Raw genomic sequence first — 23,734 nt, 5'->3', positions numbered from 1 at the left:
CCTATAAAGTTTATACAAGGACAGTACAGGGATTAAGATGGTGACATAAAGTTAAAATTGTCCTGTCAGTGGTATTTTGGATAATCTTAGGTAAATTGTTTAGGTTTGGCTCTTCAAAAGATACTTATTAATAGTTGTTTCCTACCTCCTGTAGATTTTGTACAGAAATGTACTAACATCCGGAAGTGGGTCAGACATTACAGCAATTAGAACTAAATTTCTTAAATATTTTTATGCACTTCTAGAAATTTACGTTTAAGTCTGTTTTCTAAAGCTTAGCATAGAGCAGACTATGCAAAATTATAAACTTTGTGTTCAAATTCTGCCTGCCATTTACTGTGTGAGTAGTTACTTTACAGTCTATGGGAATGTTCACATGAATACTATTATTTATATTTCCAGATTAATACCAATGGCAGAGTTCATTTTGTCAAGAAACTGGACTGGTAAAACTATCTAGAACTCTAGTTTTAGAAAGGAGTAGATGTTTTTTTTTCCTAGCGGTAGTTGTCTGTATTTCTAAGTGGAAGTTTAGTGTGCAGAAAGGCAGAATTGAACCATTAAAATATTACTCAGGACAGGAATAACTCCCTTAAGTGCCATGGACTAGGTTTTGCAGAGTTTTTATCTAGATAGCTTTAGTGGCTTTGTGGCCTTCTCTTTCCTACTAAATTAACTCCTTGTGTTTTTTCTTTTCTGGGAAGTCCTTATTCCAATATTCTGTTGTCCCATTTTATTTTTTGCAATCCAATTAAATTGCATACAATCACATATTTGGTTTATTCTTTTAGGAATTGCAATGCATGGTCTTTCAACTTCAGTTTACTGTGTTGTAGCAAATTAATGATGATTTACAAGACTATTAGCATTAAACATCCAACGGTTGCATAGATTGATAAGCTGCAAAGGTAGGATTGCTAAGAAAAGTGGAGCTGAATGTTTTTAATAAAAATATAATTCCTTAAAATGGCCCACAGTGTAGGGCGAACCTGAAAGCAGTTGCTTGTGACTGTAGTTCTAAAATAAGGAGGGGCCAGTGGTTAATTAATCTTAAAATGTTAGCCATTAGCTGGGCAGATTCCTTTTCACTGTGGTGTTTTAATTATAAATTCTAAGTGTACTTGTCAAAAGTGTTTTCCTTTATCTATAACTTTCTGATGTATTCAGAGGTATGATTCCTTAGCTGAATCCTTGTACCAAGGACAAGAAGGTGGCTAATAAAGCTGTGGATGAGCTGGACTCTGTGCCCAAATGAACTGGTTTATTCCTGACTAGTGTTTGATGTGGTGTTCATCTCCAGCAACACACATGGTTCAAGGGAACTGTCCCTTCCCTTTCCAGAGATGGAGGCTTTCTCACACTGCAGCAGTGTGCCAGCTGTGCTGATGCATGGCCTCCTGACTGCACGGGCTTCTACATACGTTGATGACTGCTGCAAGCACTACTTGTATCAGTTCTGCGGTTTTTAGCTATAATTGTTTGTACGTCTGAGTTAGACTATACTGCGCTGCCAGGACCAGTTCATCTTGGCAGTTTAATTCCTCGTATATTTGAAGTGTTGTATTAGCAGTATATCTGGAAGCTTTCCTAGGTGTTAATCTGATTCTTGTATTTTTTCATTTCAGAATTAACAATGCTCTATAGTGTCTATGAAAATGATTCATGGTGTAGTCAGACATTTACCCCAGCAGCTATTTGGAGTGTTGCTGCTTTTAACTTTTAAGATGCACCTAGGAACAGCATCCTACATTTGCTCAGCATACTGTTGCTAAACACCTGTAACAACTTCAGAACTAAGTTTCTGAATGTAAAGGAATCAATTATCATGCACCGTGAAGCCACCAACATTTGAATTTTAGAATAAGTCGTATAGTGTTGTTTGAATTTCAGACATCTGAATTATATTCTTAACCACTTAAAACCGCTTTTCTATCAGAATTAAAAATCTCTTAGTTAACAACTAGCTGCATGAGTTAAAACTGTACTTTACAAAAAAAAAATAATGGTTATCTCTTGGTTCAAACTGAGAGTGAAGTTTCAAATTAGAAGGCAAAATGCGAGGGAAACTGATGAGTACTATGGAAATGAGTTAGAATAGCTCTTCTGTTTGCATTACTCCAATACAAATTACAAATGTCAATAAACCCAGGAAATTATAAATAAAACAGATGTAAGTACATATGGTTTTTTTGGAAGTGCCTGGACAAGGATTTTGGAAAAGATTGTTATTTGTAAAGAGAAAATAGAATGTTTTCAACAGCCAGAGTGTTGGATCTAATAAGTGATAAGCATCTACCAAAACATCATCCTTTAAAGAATGAGAAAAGACTGGCTCAGGTTTGTTTCAGATAAGATTCTAAGGAAAATCTGACCCTAAGGCCAGAGCAGCATTGCTGCATGTGGCATGTACACAGAATTTCACTGAAGTTTTAGCAGACAGGTTTCTGCATGCTGCTTGTTGCCCTACCATGTGAGGCTTAGTTACAGACTGTGTACCACATGTATTTGCTGAAGTTGTCTTAGTTTGTGTGTGAAAACCCAAAGTTGGTTAAATTCTTGATTGTTTGGCAGCCTAATGCTGTTTTGTTACCATTTTCATGAGTCAGCACCGCTGGTAAAAGCAGCAGTCTGAACTTCCTTTTTCTTTGTGTGTTGTTTTTTTCTCGGTGTCTTTGTTTGATATTTTTTTTTTTTGTGTGTGTGTGTGTGTGTGTTTTTTTGTTTGTTGTTGTTTTTGTTTTTTTTGTTACAGAGGGGGACACCCCTGGAAAGGGAGAGAACAGTTATGGGGGCAAGGCTTAGGCTTTTGGCAGTAGTGCCAGCTCAAGCTATTCCTTGAACTGCCATCTCAGTTTGTGGGTCCACAGTTGTCCTTAGCCTGACATCAGTCACGCTTCTCCCTTGTTCCTGTACCTTCTGCTTTTCATACTGGTGGCTCTGGGGCAATCCAGATTGCAGAGCTGATTGAGCTGAGATACACAGCACCAGCAATTGCCTCTATTGCACTTCAGCCTTCTCCCAAACCGAGGGAAAAGTTGGCTGGAAAGCCGAGCTGCCAACAGGGCCAGCAAAGTCATCTTTGTTCTTTATTTGGTTCTGCACCAAAGTCAGCTTATCGGACCAGCAGCTATGACAACCAGTGTTAAAGCTCTCTGACTTCCTTACACCGCCCTTTTCCTTTTCCCTATCTGCACATCCTAGATCTCTCCGAAAGTGCAGTTTCTACTTCACACTTTATCAGGAGTTGACTTTCCATGCTAAAACACCTTATCAGTAACATTTGAAAGATTTCAGCTTTCTGTGCGGTTCTTTGTTGACCCAATGGCACGTTCAGACCATCAAAGGTCAGTACAGACATCCCTAATGTGTCACTAGACACCTACTGGGGAGCTCCACCAGTAGTTACCTACCATTGGAAATCTTGCCCTAGTTTTTATGGATGAATCTTCGGTTTTAATCTCGCCTACAGCTTTGAGAATTTCATCCTACTGAAGGAGTACTGGATTCCTTATTTATAGAGAAGCAAACTACTATTTATAAAAGCAGGCTCATGTGCTGGATTTTGCTATGCTGATTTTAGCAAACTCCTTGCCATGTTTCATCAAGTCTCCAGATTTGTTGTGTTCGCAGAATTGTGGTGATTTGCCTTAACATATGAAAGGACTCCTTCTCATCTGTGCACCCTTGATCACTTACATTTAGGAATACACTAACATTTTTAATAACTTTGCATAAAGAGGATTAGATTTACTAATTGGTTAGATTCCCTAACTACTACTTTTAAATGTCTCATGCTTCTATTTGTTATGGCTTAAAATTAAAAGAGTTCCCTCACAGATTGTCTCGAATTGGTGCTCAGCAACTCTGTGCTTTAAATAGACATACGAAGTCAACTTCTCTGGGCTATAGAGGTAGACGTGCTGCCCAAGCTGGCTTTCATCAAATAACAACGGAACAGTTTTGCTAGAAACAGCCTGGATCTGTTGAGACTGATGCTGAGCAAATGCTAACAAGCGCTGGTTGATCCAAGTTGAATGGGATTGAATACTATTTGTACTATACTAAGCATTGTGTTCTGGAGTATCCTAGTCCCCGTTTCCTCAAACGGTGCTGGAAAAGCGATCTCTGCATTAAGTATGCTGGTAATCAAACAAGTTGTATGCATATTAATGTTACATCTGAAACTAGCCTTAAAGAAACAAGGTACGTGCTCTTTTTCTACTCATGTGCATAAAAATTGCCTATCTGGAGAGAGGAAAAAGGTGTGGGAGGGCGTAATCGCTCAGTATTGTGAGATGCAAGAAGTGTACTGACTGGAAATGTGAGAAGAAAATGCTTCCCTTTAACTTCTAGGAAGCTAAACCAAGCTACAGTTGCAGGTTAGGAATTTGGAGACATCTAGAGACAAAAATTGATACTTCCCTGTCTTTCCCAGGAGAAAATTGTCTAAATGTCAACATTTTCCTTGTACTCTTCATAGCACGTAGTTTCAAGAAAGCAGGTCATAAAAGCTTGTGGAAGGAAAAAGTAGAAAGTGCATCATACTGTCTTAGTCCTCAAAGTTCAAACAACCTGTAGTCCGTATGATACACAAATCTAAAAGAATGTAGCTATAACTGCTTTATGTGTGTGCACTCACACACACACACACACCTTTTTATGAGCAAAGGGGCAGGATGGTGATAACAAATCAGAGAAACATTCATAGTTTCTTGCTGGTTGTCAAGCTACATTTTCTGCTGCTGGTGTTTCCTGATGGGGTGGGGCCATCTGAAGTTGTCTGTACAGTCTTAGCAGCATTTTCTGTAGTAACAGCAGCCGCAGAGTAACTCTTGTTTGGTATCTGTCTGAACCATTCATCAGCCAGATGAGCAGTTCTTGTTTCTGTCTGTCCCAGGAGTTAACATAGGTGCTTTCATCATGCTAAACTGATTGTTATTTGTTCTGTGGTGCCTGTGCATGGGTAAACCTCAATGTGCTACGTAGGAGGAAGTTGTGAAGATCGTTCTGGGCATGACAGACTGCTCTTTTTTTTTTTTTTTTCCTGAAGAGCAGAGGGTATCCTGTGTGTAACTGTGTTGTGTCATACATCTGTAGAAAATGGATCTTTTATGCTGCTTATGCTGAATATGCTGTAGTGAACATTTGGCCAAAAAGGTTCAATGTGGTGGCTGTTGGTATGGCTGTGGAGCAGTGCAAGATCATCTCTGAGAAATGTCAGAAGTTGCTTGGTGTCCGCTGCCCCCCAACATTTAGGAACAGTTGTCCTTAGCTCTTCCTTTCAATCACTTTTGCTGGGTATGAAGCATACTTAAAACATTGCGGTATTCATCACCTTCCATGAGAATACAACTAACAGCTTGTCCGTCCTGGAGTTGTTAGCATGCATGTAACTGCACTGATATAGTTGCGTTAATGAAAGTCTTTGGTAAGTGCTACTGCCATGTCACACCCACGCTGCGGGCAGAGCAGCCAGGTGCCTGCACTGAAGTTTGCATGGGGTTTGCAACAGTCCCCTCCCGAATGGGAAATTATGCAAAAGGCAAATGTGTTAAAAGCAGTGAAGTTCAAGACTAGTTCTCTTCTAATGAGATTTCAGCTCCTGTGTTTTATTTTAAGAAGCCATGTAAGTCTTGAGAGTAATTTAGAAGGCTTTGGGAATTTCATTTGCAGTCTCGTACATGCTATACACAGTCCTGTTAAAATCCAAACAAAATTGGCATACCTGTTGCAGCGTGCAAACCAAGCAGAGTTTGCTCCCTGGTACTCTATAGAAAAGCCCTGCGTTGAAAAGTTTTGCCAACATTTGACATTTGTGTCTTCTGGTCTGCCAGTTCTATGCAATATTGAGATGTATAAAACTCTTGGACAGATTTCCAGTTTGTGCATATGAATGCAGAACCACTGGGTGAGAGTGGAACTAGGCTGATGTGTGCAAGTGCAAAAAACCAACTACTCCTTAGATCATGAGTCCGACGATTTTAAAAGTTGCTACTGATCTCACCCCATTCTAAAAATGGGTACATTGCTAATTTAATACTACAGGGCTGCTTTTGTTTAGTTTGGTGTTTTTGCATTTATGAGGGTGTGGTCACCCTGCCATAAAGAATTGCAAGTTCAGTGTCACACTATGTGTGTGTGTGTGTGTGTGTGTGTGTGTATACATACCCCAGTTACAGCAATGTGGACTCTTTGAATGTCAAATACCATGACAAACTTAGCGCAAACTCTTAGTTCCATTTCTGTTGAAATTTAGTTGATAGTTACTTAAACCTGTGCTGAAATAATTGTAAAAGTGTCTCATACTTCCCTTTTATGTGACAGCAGTGGGGTATAAATCCTAAAGTATTTAATCTGCACTAATAGTGTTTCTCAAATTAGGTCTGTGCTCTCCTAGTTATATTTGAGACTAATTTTAATACTTTACCAGCAATATTGTGTATTTCCTCTAATGAGCGTTGATTATAATGAATTGGATCTATTGCAGAATGTAAGGATCATAAGGGCACTTTCTGAAATTTCAGAAATGGGTAACAAGAAGGTGAAAGGAACTTCCAGCTCAGCACAGATCATGCTGACCTCTCTTCTGCGGCAAATACTATAAAGGACTATGGAAATACTTGCAGCGGAGTAACTAGGAAAGGCCGTGATGCTCCGAGTATGTTTTCCCGTTGTCCAGCCCCTGGACGAGTCATTCATTCCCATGGAAAGTGATGTAAGACGCTACCATTCTCACTGAAGTTGGTTTAACTGTAACTTAGCATAGGCACATAACAAGCTGCTGAGCAACAGAATTGGACCTTCTTGGTATTAGTGTTAGAATAACTTTGTGTTGTACTTGTGCAGGGTATCTACACTGGCTTCTTCTTTGCCGAAACCTCTACATTAGTTAGGCCTGGAGACACAGAAATGCATTAGACAACTAGAAAAGGAAAAAGATTTGCAAACTGAGTAGGAAGGATAAAATATCTAAACTGATCTCTACTTTAAAGCACAAATTGTGCAACTCAAAAGAGCCTTTTCATGGGGTCATCTGGATTCAGTCTTGATGTTGAAGTCTCACAAAACTGGGTTCTTTTTCTACAGGTTTTTTTTCTGACATGCCACCTTTCCTCCAGCTGGAGATGCTGGCTGCAGTGAAGTGGGTGTAGTCTGTCAGAGAACGATTAAGATTTGGGAACGTAGAAGAAAAGGCGTGAGCCAGCTGCCTGCACTGTCCCATCTATGTTGTCAGAGAATGCAGCAGGAGAAGCAGGAACAGGCTGGGGTGTACTGCGCGGGGCTACCTATTAAATACTGGCATAACAGAAAGGCAGCCTTGCTGAAAAGAACGTGTGTTCTCTTCTTTAAAATAGAGCAGAGGGATGCACAGTGACAATGCTGCTGCTGGGCAGGGTGTCGTATACCGCCCATAAGGAACCATCAATTGTAGACAAAGGGATTTTGATAGGAACCAAATCCCTTGTACATGGTCGGGCACAAGTTCTTCAATTTATTTTTTAACTTGAATAAACAGAAAATGACATAGCGGATCCCATGTCAGCCAAAAGAGCCATCTGTGGTCTAACCCTGTGACAAACAGTATAGCAATAATTCCAGTGCCACCAACAGTACGGAGTTTGCCAAAAAAGCAGATGCTTCTTTTGACATGCATCTTCAATGCAGTGCTGTTTCTATCCTATAATTGCTGTCAGTGGAGGGAGGGTGGATAGGATAGCCAGATGAGCAGGATGATGAAATTGTAATTTTTGGGGGAACAACCAAGAGTTTGGAAAATAATAACAAAAAATAAAAATAATTTTAAAGAAAGCTGAAATAAAACCCCACAGAATTCTGCTATGGGCTACGTGAAACCTGTGACACTTTTTAAGAGGCAATACTTGCAAAAGCTTATCAGAAATTTTAAGTCTAATACAATACGGAAGGACAGTAAATAATACTTCAGAAACTTCAGAGTTTTTAACTTTTGAGAAAAAATATTTTCTTCTCTATTATTTTAAAGAACTAAAGGTTGGCCAAACTTTTTTCTTCCCCCCCATACTGCTAGTCTTTGTAATACATATATTTAAGCAGTTCTCTGAATAAGCCAAGGAGAGATCTACATGTCTGTACCTGTGCTACTTTTTAACGTGGTACTTGGAGTCAACAGCAGCTTTGAGATATATAGGCTTAGCTGGACTAACCACGAAAAAACAATCATGGATGACATTCTTAATTGTTAAGAAAAGAGGATGGCCTCATGAATGTTGCATATTTACTACTTTATGAAATTAAAACCATAATTGCCTACAGCCTTAAAATTGTGCATTTTAACATATCATAAATAGAAGTACTTGAAAACAGTAAGTTTTTGATCACATTGAATATTGCCTGTGACCCCATTTGCTGGCACTGGAGGTAAAAGTTCACAACAGGTAATGACAAAAAATGTGACCAAAATAGCAGCTGAGCTGGAGATCTGCGAAGAGTCTGTCCTATGAACGTGAGTAACTGCCTTGTGTGATGCAGGACACCCTCACTGCCAGAGCTTAGTTTTACAGGATTCATTTAAAGAAATGGTTACCTGCTGTCTCTTATATTCCTGCAAGGCAGTAAAAAATACCCAGGATAAATCCAGGTCTCATTTTCCATACATCCAAATCCCACCTGGTGGTGCTGCTTTTGGTATGTTAGTTCTTCCCATTACACTATAAATGCAGTAAGAAGATAATACATATTTATTTTCAGATCTCAGTAGCCTTGTTTCCGGATTCAATGAAGAAGAAAAAACAATTGCATTTTTTTATTATGGGAGCTGACTGACTGTTTTTAATTTTTCTTTTTTAAAATTTTTTACAATTATAGGGACATCGTATTATTCTAATCAGAGCACTATTTTATACTTCAAGGTATGCGCCTTCTGATCTTCAGTCTTGTTTAGGGCAACTTCACTTGTTAAGTGGTGGTTAAAAACCAAAAGTTTCAGAAGCATCATGAATTTGAGGACTGGAGAGGAGGAGAAAGTAATAGGGTCGATGATGCCTTTCAGTATGCCTTTTGCTGTGCTTCCTCCCCTCCCAGGACACTACACACTGAGAAGCTAATGAGTTTATTAGCTTGTGTTCCACTCCAGTCCACACCTCTGCTTCTGCTACAGAGAGCCTTAGAAAGGAAACTGCTGATCTGGGGAATATTTCCTTATTTTGCTGATGAAAATATCACGTGGGATGGTGTCAGAAGTCTTCGGTGAAGATCTCTAGATTTTACAGCTTCTGCCTTATCCACTAAGCTGATTGCACTTGCAGTGAAGAAAATCAGATTGTTTTGATGTTTTTGACAGACCTGTTCAGTCTGCTTTTGTTTTTGTCATTTGGTTTTGTCTTCTAGATTCTTGTAAACTGGTTGTTCCATAATCTGTTCCAGAATATTTCTACAAATTGAAGTTGGGCTGACTGCTGTGAAATTCCCTGTGTTTTCCTCTTTCCCTTTTAAAAATGAAAATAAATTAAAAATTGCCAGACATTTTACGGCTGACAGAGAATTGAAACTATTAATGGGAGTTCTGTATGTGCCAGCTGCAGTTTGGCTGGCTTTTTTTTCATGTCCTGGGAATTCAACAGCTTTCATGAAGTAGAACAATTGCCTGAACACTTGTTCTTTTCTTTGATTCCCTCCCCACCATCTGTTTTGGGCTGACACCTGAGTTTTTAAATAGTGGTAGTGAGTAGGGGTTTCCTGTTTACTGAATGCTTAAGCAGAGTCCTGTATACAGTGAGAAGGGACCACTATGACCTTCTAGTTTAGGGAACGCTGAACCTCTTAACGCTGTGAGTACTGTAACGGTCACCTGTCCAAGAGGCATATGCAAACGCTACGTTTCTGCACTTTTCCTCTCATAGCTGCTGCCTTCACTGCTCTAGGAAACCTTGCATGTGCTAATTGCTGGCATTTCATGGACGCCGCTGCAAATATGGCCCGTGTCGCTATGTAGGACTTCCCTGCTAGCTATGACAGTGCGATCCCTCTCCTGTCACACAACCCGAGACATGAAAAGCTTACTGAGTAATTTTTGACTTAGAGTCTGTAAGTACTGTCTTCTGAGCTGACACTGAAGTGCTTGTGAGCTATACGCGACTTGCCAGCTCTGATGTGGCCATGCCTGGTCTGGTGTCGTCTACTGCATGACACAGGAGTTTCTAAGTTAATTGCTGTTTCAGTTAAAGCATTTGTCCTACCAGTGATCCCTTGGATGTTTCCTGTTGTGGAGAACTTCGTAAAACTTCATACTCTGCTATTAACATGTACCAACAGATGTGTAATGCAAGGGAGGAATTATTTTTATTATTTGTATTCGGTGTCATGTGTTGGACTTGCTACCTTTCAGAGGCTTTGCATGAACTCATGAGTATGTGAGTTTAGTCTTTGTGAAAATGGATGTGTCTTCTTCAAATTGTAATTGGAATCCTCAGACTGGAACAAAAAATTTTAACAGTCTCGAGACTCAGTACCATTTTCTCTCTGGAATCCTGAGCGAAAGCCTTGGCTGCTTTCACTGAAGGAAATAGGTTTGCATATTTACTAGAGTCAAGAAGGAAGCTGGCAGTGAATTCTTTAGTGCCTATTGCTCAATGAAGGGCTAACCACAAAAACGCGTACATGCTTTTTTGTCTTGGAGATGTCTGGTAGATGTTAGTACCAAACTCTCTTTCTTCAGGTACTTCAGTGTCTTAACTTTCTTTTTATATTCCTTTGACGTAGACTAGCTGTTGGATTGCTGCAGCCTGGTCAGATTTCAGAAACTAAAACTCCAATATTTTGCTTTCGATGTGCCTGTAATTCTGTCATGCCTAGGGCATAGTACCAATGTATTGTTTCAGAGAATTGTCCAGGGAATCCAGGTACATAACTGAGGGAAAAGGGATGCTGTGATTCATGATGAGCAAGTAGAGGGGAGAACATATCATAGCATCTGCAAAGGAGCAGCCCAGTTGGGCACTCCTGTCTCTCGCCTTTGTGATACCTTCTGTGCCGTGGTGTGGCTGGTTTCATGTATCCAGCACCTTTTATCAGTCTCTGGACTAGGGGAGTCAGTCCATGGAGCACTTAAAAATCCCTGACAGGGGATAAAGTCATGGAGTAGGTGAGCTCCTGGGAACTTTGAAGCTTTTTCATTATCACTGAGATTTTAGAAGAGCTACCTGAACCAGGAGGAGCTTCCTGCATCCATTGCTTGCTCTGTTGTTGAAAGCTCTCCTGCTGTCTCCAAGTTAGAGACTTTATTTTTCAGTAATAATTATTATAATAATGAAAAAAACCTCCCATTCTTGGAGAAAAAAACTGGTCGCATCAGCATGGAGCTTGTCATATATTTCAAGGTGGCCAGGATTATGCTCCCACTTTTTCAAGTGTTTTCATAAAATGGGATTACATAGATTTGGAGCTTTGTTTCATTACTAGCAGGGATAGCTGTTGCATTAAGTTTTGATGTGTATAATTTAAATGACATCGGTTCTATCTCCTGTAAAAATATAGGAATGTGGTATTTTGTGACAACCTGGCATGATGTACTTCAGTACTTTTGTTGTTAGTAGTTGTTGCTTTCTGGTGAGAACAAGTTTAGTCCTGCTGTGTTACTGTGCAGGATGGTTTGTCCTCTCACCATCCTGTGGAAAAGGAAGCAAAATAGCTTGTCAGTGGGGAGAGAGCTTGGGTTATGATCAGAATAATCTAGGGGTGAAATTATTAGGAGTATCTGAGCTGTGACTAAGGGTTTATGATAGTTTTTGTCTTGTTTTATTGCTGATAGAGCCACTCTCCATGAAGATCTTTTTAAAAGGAAGCTGAGAAAAGCACTTAACTCATTCCTGCATTTCTGTATTTCAAGAAAGGGCTTCTTAAATGGCTCAGAAAAAAAGGTGTATTGACTGCTTTCCCGGATTTTGCTGGAAATGTTTCTTGTTTTTATTGGCAAGATGTTTCAAATTGGTTATAACACAATGGATTTGAGAAGAAAGACAATATTAAGTCAAAGTGAAAATAACATTCTTCTTCACTTTCATAGATACATGATATCTATATATTTGTTTCTTTTTATTTCCTTTTAGTATGAAGAAGACTGTCATCTGTGTGTAGAAAAATAGTTTTAGTAGGACTTGGCTATAACATACAGGCAAGAAAAAGGGCATAACTGTCTGTTTTGATCTTGCAAAGCTCCTCTTAAAAATTATGAGTTAAGGAATAAAATTTAAGCTGAGGGGCTTCCACCCCCCTGTCCCCTGTTCAGTGCGGTGTGTTTTTGGTTTGGGAGGTTATTTTTTTAGTACTTGATTTTCAACCTGTTTGTTGCAGTCCATCATTGTTGTGATGCCACCTGTAGTATTTTGGGCATAGTTCTGTCATGCCAAGGTGTGGAAGGTTTAGAGAGGTTTTTGGGGAAACCCACGGCTGGATCTCCAGGTGCTCCTGGGCTGTCTTGTGGTATTTTGTAACAGGGAGAGTCTCTGCTTGATGCCAGCCTCCACCCACGGGGTCCTGCCTCTTCCCAGCACCTAGTTGTTTCTGCTCCATGTGGCTGGAGCACCAACACCGCCATCTTCGCCATCTAAAGGAAGATGTAATAGGCTTGGATCCTGGGTGTGCAAATAGCTCTGTATGATCATGAGACACAATATCCATGGTCTCAGCCTTGTGCAGTAAAACAGCCCTTGCTGGAATAGTTCTGTTGACTCTTGTGGTGTCACTGTTAGACAATCTTCTTCACCCGTGCAAAGAGAAGGTCAGTGGTTTAAAGAAGAAGGAAGGGGCAGGTCTCAGGGCTTTTTCTTCCTGAGGAGATTTTCAACAGGAGTCTGGAGGACCCAGCTTCTGAGGTGCTCTCTACACTTTATACTGGTATCATCCTGGAAATGATTAGACAGAGCTGACTTGCTGAATCCTCCTCTGACAAGTGCCAACAGAATGAAAAACAACAGTCAGAGAACCTACCCTATGGCAGGAGTTCTTTCTACTGCTTGACTTGTGGCCACTGAGAACTGGACTTGGGGAGGGCTCCAGAAGTTCAGTTTTGCTTGCCATAACATTTCAGACATGGTGATGGAAACTGTGAAATAGGACAGGGCAGGACGCTCAAAATGGCATCTCCACTACAGCTGTCAATTTGCAGGCTTAGACTGGATGATCAGGGTTTAATGCTTCTTTATCTAAAGGAAGGTGACAGTCCTTTCTGTTAAACATAAGGACTTTGGAGTTCTTACTGTTTGGGATGTGATTTTATTCCAAACAGCCTCCTATTTCCTAAGTTGTGCACTAACTGGCAGCGTCTTGCTTCACTAGATGTGGCAGCTTCTATTTTGCTGAGCCCTCTCTTTCATTGCACAGGTAAATCTCTGTGTTAAGTAGATTGATAAGTAAAAAAATCAACCCCCAATTTAATCCAGAAATTTTCCAGATTCATGTAACTTAATACTTTTTATCAATGTTGCACACAACTATAAAAACTTGCGGTAATTCTTCTATCAATGCCAGTTACTGGAGGTGTTTCAAAATGCTGTTTAGTGAAATTGGGGAGGTTAGGCAAAGTCAGGTAGGGTAAGCAGGTACTTGGAGCTTAATCACCTGAACAAAGCTAGGCAAACACTAGTGACAAGATTTTGAAACTATGAGGTGATCCAAGTAGCAGTTCAGGCTAAATCAGATAGTTAATGTATGCTGTAATTTATGGTTTGAATTTAGAGTAGATGTGTGAGAACTAATTCTGTTGTTAAAAGTCATGGTACTTTTACCATCAGGACTTTTAGCTGAGCGAAGAAGCTCATAATTAAACACTAGTGTGTAGTATAACTTCATAGATGTGCTTTTATAACACAGAGTTAGAGACTTAAATGGATTGCTACTGTAATAATAACACTCTGAGTTGGGACAGTTGTTATCCAAATGATCTGTTGGAGTTTCCTTGGACTTTTGTAGTCTGAAGGCAGCAAGGATCAGTATCTCTCAGCTCCCAGGTCAACAGGATTTATCAGAGCTCTTCTGGTTTGTTTTGGGTGGATGTTTTTTTGTGTGGTTTTTTTTTTCCTGTTGACAGTGAAGAGATTCTTCTCCTTGGCAGGCAAAATCCTGCTCTGACTCATTTCTCATCCTTAAGCATAAAGTGGTTTATAAGAATGACAGGAATGGTTCATATAAAGATGAGTATATTCTCCAGTTGTTTTTCAATACTTGTGATTATTCCCAGTTGGGTTTTATATTGAGAAGAAAACACAGGCAGGCACTTTTCCTTGGTTTAGGGCACTCCATGGGCACTGTTCTGTCGCTAAGCTTTTCCTTTTTGTAACAAGTACCCGTGGTTTTCCCACTGCTGTGGTCAGGCTGTGCAGGGTTGGAGGGAAGGTCCCTCTGGGATCAGGCAAGGCTGTTGGGAGCTCCTCACAGCTGGCTCCAAAATGGGATGGGGTGATCATACAGCATATGGGATGGTTATTCTGTCACTGGCCTTTCTTGCTTAGATGTTTGCTGAAGATGACAGGAAGGAAACTGCTGTGGAGGAAGAACAATTGCTAATTACCTTTGGGAGTGAAGACTAAGGAGGAAACTGCAAACCAGTGTGATAATGATGTTTCTTGTGACCAGGAATATTGTCATAAAAAATAATGGGCTGTTACTTAGATTCATTCATCTTCTACTAGCATTCAGTGTTTTAATTTAAAATGCAATGATTAAAAAGAAAAATTAATGTGTTTTTATGTATGTTACATTATTGCGAACTGTTGTGAAGTCCATGCGATAAAATATTAAGAACAGCTTTTGATACGAATTTGCAGCAGAGACTGCAGTTCGTAAAACAAAACTTTTCAAAATTGATTTCAGGTTTTAAAGTTTGTGAAAGCTGTTTCTAAACAAACAACCCCAAACTTTGGCCAGGTGTCCACTGCAGAATGTCTTGCCAGCGAGCACTGTATCAGCCAGGGGTGTGGAAAAAAGTCATACATCCTCACTGACATGGATATATTGGCAAAAGTCCAGGCATGGATGCAGCTGTGCCAGCAGAAGAGAACTTTTATCAGCTTAGCTTATGTCGTTTGGGGAGGTGATGCAACTACGCCAACAGAAAAACTCTTCTCTTGGCGCAGGCTGCCGGTGTGGAGGCTCTGCCAGCACAGCTACAGCAGTGGGGCTCTGCACTGCCGACAAGCCTGTTGCAGCAAATGGAAAAGAAAAGCCCCTTTGAACAAAACGGGGACTTTTACAATTTAGTTTTTACAAGTAGTCATCGATGACAAACAGAGCAGAAAGAGTGATTCAGATTTAAAAATGTTTAATGTAAAAAATGTGTTAGTTGTATGGCTTTAAGATGTCCCTGGCCCTTTAATGGTTATCTGTGTCTCATTGGGTTGCAGAGTTTGAAAGTTGCAGTACGCCCAGTATCTGTGTTTTGTAAAGCCTTTAAGGCTGGTCAGGGTATGCATTTCTGTGGAAGCAATGGAAAAGGTTGTCTGTAAACAACTGTAGTTGTCTGAAGGCAACTAATCACATTTACGTTCCCATCATAATTAGATGTGACCACTAGCACTGTAGCATCTTCATATTTAAATAAAAGCTTAAATTTCTTAGAATGGAGTGTTTATGTTTTACGGGAAGACAGTTAGGATTCCTGCTGTCTTTACACACACACACACACACACACACACATTTTCCTTTGGCCAGCTGGTGACAAGATTTTACAAAACCCCAGTTCTTCATAACAGAAAGATTTTAAGGGAAAAACATTGTAAGAAGTAAAAGCAAAACCAAGCCAAAAATATTGAAAGGTAAGAAAGAGGCTCTTAGTCTCCAATGGTAAACACTGGTTAAGATGAAGACTGGTATGTGTATGTTGACTTTCATGGCAGCTTACATGCATGTACAAGGGGAGAGCGCGTTTTGAAACCTGGAAGTGAGCAGTTTGTTTGATCACCGTGTGCATTTTGAGGACTCTGCTGAAGGTTTTTTGAAGGGAGGAATAGCACCATGCCAGACTAAGTTTGTTCAGTTATTTATGAAAATGTATTGAAACTAGTTGCTTCGTCATTCTGCGTTGCTTGTAACCCTAAAAATAATTGCTTGGCATTACTGGAAGCAGGATGGTCTGACAGCCTGACTTGCGCTGCTATAGTTAAAATCCGTCAATGTTTCCATTACAAACTTGGAGGGAGGGTTTACTATTTTTCCCATTTTAAAACGTGTGTGGAAGAAATTCTAGATCAGTGCTTCAGCTCCAAGTATAAATCTTTTGGAAGGGATTTGATGTTTCTAAAAATCTTTATTTGAAAACAAACAAACAAAAAATCCTCCAACCTTATGACAATGAAATACTGATACTTAGTTTGGAAATGTTAAATCATGAGGAATATATTTATTTCTTTTTGGTAATTTTCAGTTCAGTTAAATTAGGCAACATTTCTACATATAGATGTTGACTTTGTAGCGAGTGTTGCAGATTGCTGTTCCAGGCTATTATTGCTGCATAATACACTTTGCAATATGTGAGATTAGAAGATTTCAAAACCTTCCTAGGGAAACAGAAAAACCCCACATAGGTATTGTGAAGTATCTGATGTAAAGTGTGCCTTTGTACTTTCCTCCCATTCACAATTTCATTCTAATTTCCCAAGGTTATCTCCAAAATCGTTTCACTTTTCTTGTGTACTAAGGCTGTAGTTTCATGGATGCTTTAAACCGAGGTAGACTGTAATCCCCTCCTCTCTGCCTACACGCTCCTGTTCCCTGCCCTGTGACAGCCGGAGCTTTTTGCGAAGCACAAAACCACATGTGGTGAACCAGATCGGGGGAGATAATTTTTTTGGTTCAGGCTGTGGCTGCACAACTCTTTGTACTAGTCCAAAGAAGAGGGTGGCACCGGGGCGGGAACAATCGAGTCTGCACTGACATCTTACTTCATATTCCACTTTTTTCCTCCTCCCTCCCTCCCCTCCTGCTGTGCCTTTCCTCCAGTTCGCAGGGTGGTTCTTCGCTATGAACTTCTCAGGCCGTGGAGGCTCAGGCTTTTGCAGGAAAGGGGCAGCGTGCAGCCAGTTCTTTGTCAGTGAAAACCTTGTAGTCACAAGACTTCACTGGCAACTTTACTTCTCTAGTATATTCATTAAAGCGTTCCTCTCTTACAACACCACAGACCTGTTCATAATACATTCTGTACAGTGTCCTGCCATACTGGTGTTAATGCAAGTGATTGAGACCGCTGTACTGCAGATACTGCAGATTTTCTCAAGGACGTTTTTATGTGCCATTAGGGTCTGGTTTTAAAAACAATACTATTAAATACCTTGAGGACTAGGTAAGCTTGTGTGCTTATCTCCTTTTGAAACTTGATCCCCCCCCCCCCCCCCCCCCCCCCCATTATATAGAATCATTTTCTTGACATTCTGGAAATAATCCACGAATAGAGAGATCAGTGGCAGTGTGAAAGTTCTGCCAAGGCACGCAGTTAATTTGAAGTCTGGTCCTTAAGCTGTCTCTGCTCCCTCTCTATCTTAAAAAATCAATAGCAGTATTGTGTGAAGTACTAAAAGCCAGAAGAGATACAAAAGAGGCTTTAATTATTTTTGTATTTCTGGATAGATTAAGGATAGTCTTCGTGTCAGCCACAATAGATCATTTATGACATCTGAAATAGTTGTAGTGATGTAAACTTAGTTTATACCTGCTGGAACCTAGGGGTACATTTCTTTTTCACATCAAATGCCACAATGAAGAGTGATAAAATCCGATGAGTAACATTCAGCAGCGGTTGTATATAATTTGAACCTGTGGCATGCACTGAGCATGCTTCACGTGGTGGTTGGTTATATTAGAACGTGCCTGTGAATCCTATCCCAAATGTGCTATGAAAGCAGGTGTATTTAAAATCCAGGAATAATTATGGACAGATTTAACACAACACTCCAAATAGTAAACAGGCTACTGTAGGCTGAGCTAATGCGCATGCAGCGATTGCTATCTGTAGCTCACTCTGATGTGCTTTTTCCTTTGCAGCAGTCCATTGTACCAGCCCACCCGATGGCTCCTCCTAGTCCCAGTACCACCAGCAGTAATAACAACAGCAGTAGCAGCAGCAACTCAGGATGGGATCAATTAAGTAAAACAAACCTTTACATCAGAGCACTGCCTCCAAACACCACTGATCAGGACCTGGTAAAATTATGCCAACCGTAAGTATTACGTTCAAATAAAAATTATAATGTCATACCTTATAAGATTACAGTAGGTATAGAAAATGAGTGTTTGGATTATGAGGGAAGAAAAACAGATTGATAAATAAAAATCCTCGTGTTGTAGTACAATGGCAAGTTTCAACTTCCTGGGCAATCAGAGGGAAAAGGATGTGTTTGGCTCTTTGGAGAAGCAAAGAAAGTTGAAATATAGTGGTGAACGGAAGCAACCTATTGCTTTAGTAAAAACTGTGATCACCCATATTGCTGCCCAATGTTGTTGAAGTCAAAGATAAATAAAAATGAACACCTGCATGTGAAACTTGCTATTAAGAACCTGCAATAGTGTGTCTCCTCTGTTCATTACTAAAATAATCTGTTGATACAAATTCCTCAAGTAATTCTTCTGCATCAGTGTGCATATGCATACTTATCCTAGTTTCAGATTTATTTATGTTGGCTGTCTATTACTGCACTATTCTATTTATGATTAGAAATAGTCTATCTGTGTAAGAATCCTCTTTAGCGACTGGAGTTCCAGGTAGACTTGCCTTAACAACACTGCCTGAAAACCTCCTGCTAACATGAGATTTTTTGCTTGTGTGGGTTTTTGATTTTATTAATTTTTACAGCAGCATATGCCTTTTAGTTACTTTCAAATATGGGTTAGATGTCAAGAGACTGTGCAGTTATGTTGGCTATACACTGTTTAAAATCACCTTTCTTAAATGTTTTATTGCATTTTTAAAATCCTTAGTATTTCCAAAATTCATAGTATACTTTCTGCATTATTTTGAAATGAAAAGTACTTGGCTAAATTTTCAATACTACCTGTAAGAAAACACCTAAATCTCTCTTGAATGAATGGAGAATCATTGAGATTTGTATATACTACAACTGTCTAAGGTTCTCATAGTAATTCTGTGTTCAATTTAGCAGATAAGTAACTAGGAATATACAAAAATAAATGCCCCGGATTACAACTTAAGTTACCAAAATGACTAGGAAACCCTGTAAGTCTTGGATCTCAGCTTATATGAGGTGCCTTTTTTTTTTTAATACTGAAAAAAATCTGATACCTGGTTTATGGAGAAGAATTTGTATTTTTTTTTCTTTTTTAAACAAAACTTGGACTTTCAGCATAGTAGTCACATATCAGTCATCTTAGTATTAAAATAAAAACAACTCGCTCTTGGGTCTTTAAAGAGAAGAAATAATCCATTTGGTCATTTTCCCAACAGCAAATGAAATCCATGTGTTTCGCAGAAAGGAGAACAGATTATCAGTCTGTGAAAAGTTGGATTGATATGCTTCCCATGTGACAGTGACTCCTTGTCACTTGAGTTTTAGTTGCAAATACATGTTTTACAGAAGTGGATTTTTCCTTCCCATTTTTGTCTTTTGAACTTGTGAAGAAACTTTGGCTGCGCGCTCATGTTATGTTAGGACAGAGTTGTGAGGCTGTTTTGCACTGGAGCCGCCCAGTAACTACTATTTGTGCAGTATTTACTATAGCTCCTTAATCTCTTTCTGAAGACGTTTTGGTTTTCAGTCTTAATGTCATCGGTCTGTGAACATCCTAGAAAAAATATGTTAAATACTTTGCTGTTACTGGTCCTTTTCCTCTTAGGTAGCCAAAGATTCTGTTTCTGTTGTTGCTGTTCAGTATATAATTGTAGTTGGAACAGCATAAATTTTGCAAATAGAGGAAAGGCAAGAACTGACGCCATGAAGTTATTAAATAAATTCTGACATGGATTTACAGACTTGGAAGGTTGTGGCATTTCTTCCTGTGAGATATTTCTCTCCTAAACGTTTTACTTGAGAGGAAAGGAAGCCCTGTCTCAAAATTATCCATTTCTGCTGAGGAACCAAGAGAGATGTCCAGAAATTTTAGGCTTGGAACATGTCTTTCAGAAATCTGGGTTATCTATTAAGAGCCTTAGGCTTCTCTGCCAGCATAGCCCCTTAGCAACTAACTCGATGGTGCCGTAAAATAGAAACAACACTTTCTCCTTCTTCACGGAAGCTCAGTAGTCCACTTTTATAGACCATGGAAAGTTTCAGATGCAAAATGTTTCCTTCCTATAAATCTGCCTAAACTTCCAGGACACAGAGGGCCAGATATTCTTGAAAGTGAACCTGCCATGTTCATAGTTTAAGCAGATACAATACAAAATAAATGGAAAATAAGATCTTGGACATATAGCAGTCAATGAGGAGACTGCTGTTTACTCCAGATCTCTGAAATTTTTTCATTAGCTCTTTCTGAATGCCTTAGATTTTACTGGGAGGCTTTAGAGTAATTTTAGCTCCTCTTCCCCGTACAGAGTGGATCTTGCCGTCCTAAGAGGGTGTCTGCAGGAGTGCTTGATGCTAAGAATGGATAGAAAGGCAGCTCTTCATATAGCAGAAATGATCTTGCTAGTTGGCAAGAAGCAGTTTTCAGTGGATGTACAGAAAAAGGTCACTGGCTTTTGTTTTATATCTTCTGGCTGTTGTCAGACAAGACACAAAACCACCTGTGGGTTGAGGAAATAATGGCTGAAAAATATCATTGCCACTACAAATGTCAGAAACATTCCATCTGCACAGATTTTCCCTCTGATCATCACGGACTTGTATTATATACCCTGTACTGAAAAGTTATTTTCAGTGATGGTTATTATAGAGAAATACTGCTTTCAATATAATCCCTCAGAATACAAGGTAGAAGATACCTACAGAATTCTTGTGTGGGGCTCTGCTTATACAGTGACTTTTACTTGCTTTAGTTCTTGCTCATGGCAGCTAACGGTGCTAATTTTGGCCATGTTTTTATTTTGAGTAATTATTTTTGGTGAATCATTAGAGAAACCTTTTATCAAATTATAGAAGTATTGGGCTTGCTTTCCTGTAGTAGCACAGCTGTGCAGTATTTACGAATACAGTTAGCAAATGTTCACCAGTTTTGTGGAAAAGTACTTTCCTGGCAAGAGCACAATTTGCCAGTACGCATCTCTACAAATCTGCTGTCCACCTTCATCTGCTTGGTTCTTTCTAGTTTTCTATTAGATGAAGCTTTCTCCTCTTTTCTCAGATGAAAAGAGCATATTACAATTTTGTTATGAAGGTTTACCTGGGCGTACAGCTATTTTCAGACAGTATTACTGGCTTTTGTGTGGGAAGTGAAGCTGCCACGTTTCTGAATAGTTCATTCAAACTCAAGCCTGCTACTCCAGTTCTGCATTGGGAAAACACATTTCTTCACATCAGTTGTGCCAGAGGCAGAAGTGTGGCGAAGAATAAGGTAGGTATTATGTTTGTCGCAAGGATGTTGTAACAGCCAGCTCGGAACCAGAGCGTGGGGTGTTGGGGGGGTACCACATGAGTCAGTCTGGGCCATAAGAGTTTTCAATCATATACATATACATAAGGGCAGACAAAGCAATCGATGCAACGGCCCACAGATACTATCGTTTCTGTGGGAGGCTAGACAGGAGCGATCAGTTAAATAGAAGGACAAGAGCAGAGGAAAGGAGAAATTAGAGTAAGGAGCTGATGAGCATGGTTTGGGGAAGCCTGCAAGAAGCTGCCTCACTCCACTGTGCACTTTATTTTCCCAAACCACACGAGATCTGCTGTACTGAGCAAACTTCTGCCACGAAGAGCTGGTTTTACAAAGGGCTGCTGCAGCAATGTGGCCTCAGCCATAGACTCATGGAATCATAGCCGCCATCAGCTGCTGTGTTGCATTTCTTAATACAATTATTTAGGCTTTAATTGTAATTTCTTCTTCGGTGACTTACAGTCATTTCTTGTAGCCTATTTAGTATCTAGATCTGAAGATGCAAGATTAAATTCATTCCAGTTACACGCTGGAATTGTTGAGACTCCTTAGGTGATTAGGAACTTAGGCAACTGGGTCATAGGAGATTCAGCCAGGAGTTTGTAACTTGCTTTGACACATTTTCTAGGTGCTTTCCAGACTCTCACTAAGCACAGTGCTCACTGCGGATGACCTTTATGCCCACACCACATGGTTCCAAAGCCCTGTGCTTTCCACCATCTTGCTTATGATTTACTTGCTAGCCTGCAGAATGGCATCTCTGTAACACTGAGTTTCCTCAGAGGCCTCCTTTTGTGCCATTTACGTCATTAAATGAGGGAGCTGCAGCAGACCCTTCATTCTCCTGACAATCCCCAGTCCCAGGGTGAGATTTTAAGCTTTGAGGCTTAACAAGGGTCTTCTGCATTCAGTTTGGCATAAATCATCATGCCAGCCCACCCCTTGGTGTGCTCCCTTCCAGGCTGTTTGCTCGTACCGTGCTGCCTGTATCAAGCTGCTTGTATTCTATGCGACATTTTTGAAATCTGTTTTTTGCTCTGGACAGCTTCACTTAGGCCTCCCCCCTTCCATTATCACTGTATGGTTATAATGTGGGTTTTTAATGGGATTACAATTAGGAAAGCAGCTGGTTTATGGTAACTAAAGTATATAATAACCACGACAGACCATTGTTCTGCACCAGGGTGGTCGGAACACAAAACCAGAACCTTGCAGGAGCCTGTGTGCATTGGGAAATCACATATCTTGTTGAGAGGGTATTTTAAGGATTCTTTCCTAAATAGTCAGCGTCATGAACACAGGCAGAGCTAAAATGAATGGCAGGCTAATAGTCGTTTTGAAACATTTGAGCCAGACATGCTATACAGCTTTGTTTCCACAGCATGGGAACTTTTATTTTTTACAGCTGCATACTCTAATATTTCCCTGTTTTGAGGCAAGAGCACCCAAAAGTTGTTTCAATTCCCTGCTCTTAATAAAATGCATGTTTTCATTAAGTTATGTGACAGCCATTAGCATATTAATGTTTCCATGTTCTTTGCTTGCCACGTAATTGTGACCTCTCCCTGTGCTGCCATTTCCCATCTCCTTCAAGCACACTCAGGACTGAAGTGGTGAACTGGAGCTCAAACATTTATTGTAGCGGGGAGCTGTCATCGCTGCGGTCAGTTAAGAGCAAGAAATCTGCTAATTTTACCCAGCATATCTCATTAGCAAAAGGACATGTCTGAACTTCAGGAGTTCATTCCAAGGAAATGTCTGTAGCACATGAGTACAACCTCGTTAAATAGATGGTGTGGGTAAAGGAAAGTGGAATGGAAGATTTCAAAGCTAACTTATCCAATTTTTTAAGAGTATTTTCTCTTCATTCCTCTCTCCTTTATTCTCCATTTTTCTTGCATTTTGCTTTCATGGTTTGTCAGCTGCAGTGAAATATTGCATTCATAATTATGTGGAATATGATTTCATGTCATGTAATTAAGTGTGATACATCAGTGTCTCTGAAACTGTTCCCTTTGAGATCAGTATTAATACTGATTATATTGGAGAAGGAGTCTATCTATTGTTCTTGCCTTTTTAGGGTTGAAATAAGTCCTCTACAAATTGGTTCTTTTAGAGGTTTATGTACGTATTTTTTCAAATAGTATTATTGCATACATCTCTGAATAAATAACACCAGGTTTACAGAATATCATTTGGGTGAAGGAGGAGGTAGATTGTTTAG

General features: G+C 39.8%; 1 protein-coding gene across 3 annotated transcripts in view; it reads left to right on the top strand.

Annotated features, from left to right (window-relative positions):
* The window catches only part of RBMS1 (RNA binding motif single stranded interacting protein 1), a 148,533-nt gene that overhangs the window by 62,485 nt on the left and 62,314 nt on the right, over positions 1-23,734 (top strand). For all 3 annotated transcript variants that reach the window (XM_040603134.1, XM_040603133.1, XM_040603135.1), the window contains exon 2: positions 18,007-18,182. In XM_040603134.1, coding sequence (XP_040459068.1) covers positions 18,007-18,182 — 176 coding nt within the window. The remainder of the gene's footprint in view (positions 1-18,006; positions 18,183-23,734) is intronic.

This window comes from Falco naumanni, chromosome 8 (assembly GCF_017639655.2).
Source record: "Falco naumanni isolate bFalNau1 chromosome 8, bFalNau1.pat, whole genome shotgun sequence".
Lineage (NCBI taxonomy): Eukaryota > Metazoa > Chordata > Aves > Falconiformes > Falconidae > Falco > Falco naumanni.
The sequence above is the reverse complement of the archived record's forward strand: the minus strand, read 5'-3'. Positions and strand labels throughout refer to the sequence as shown.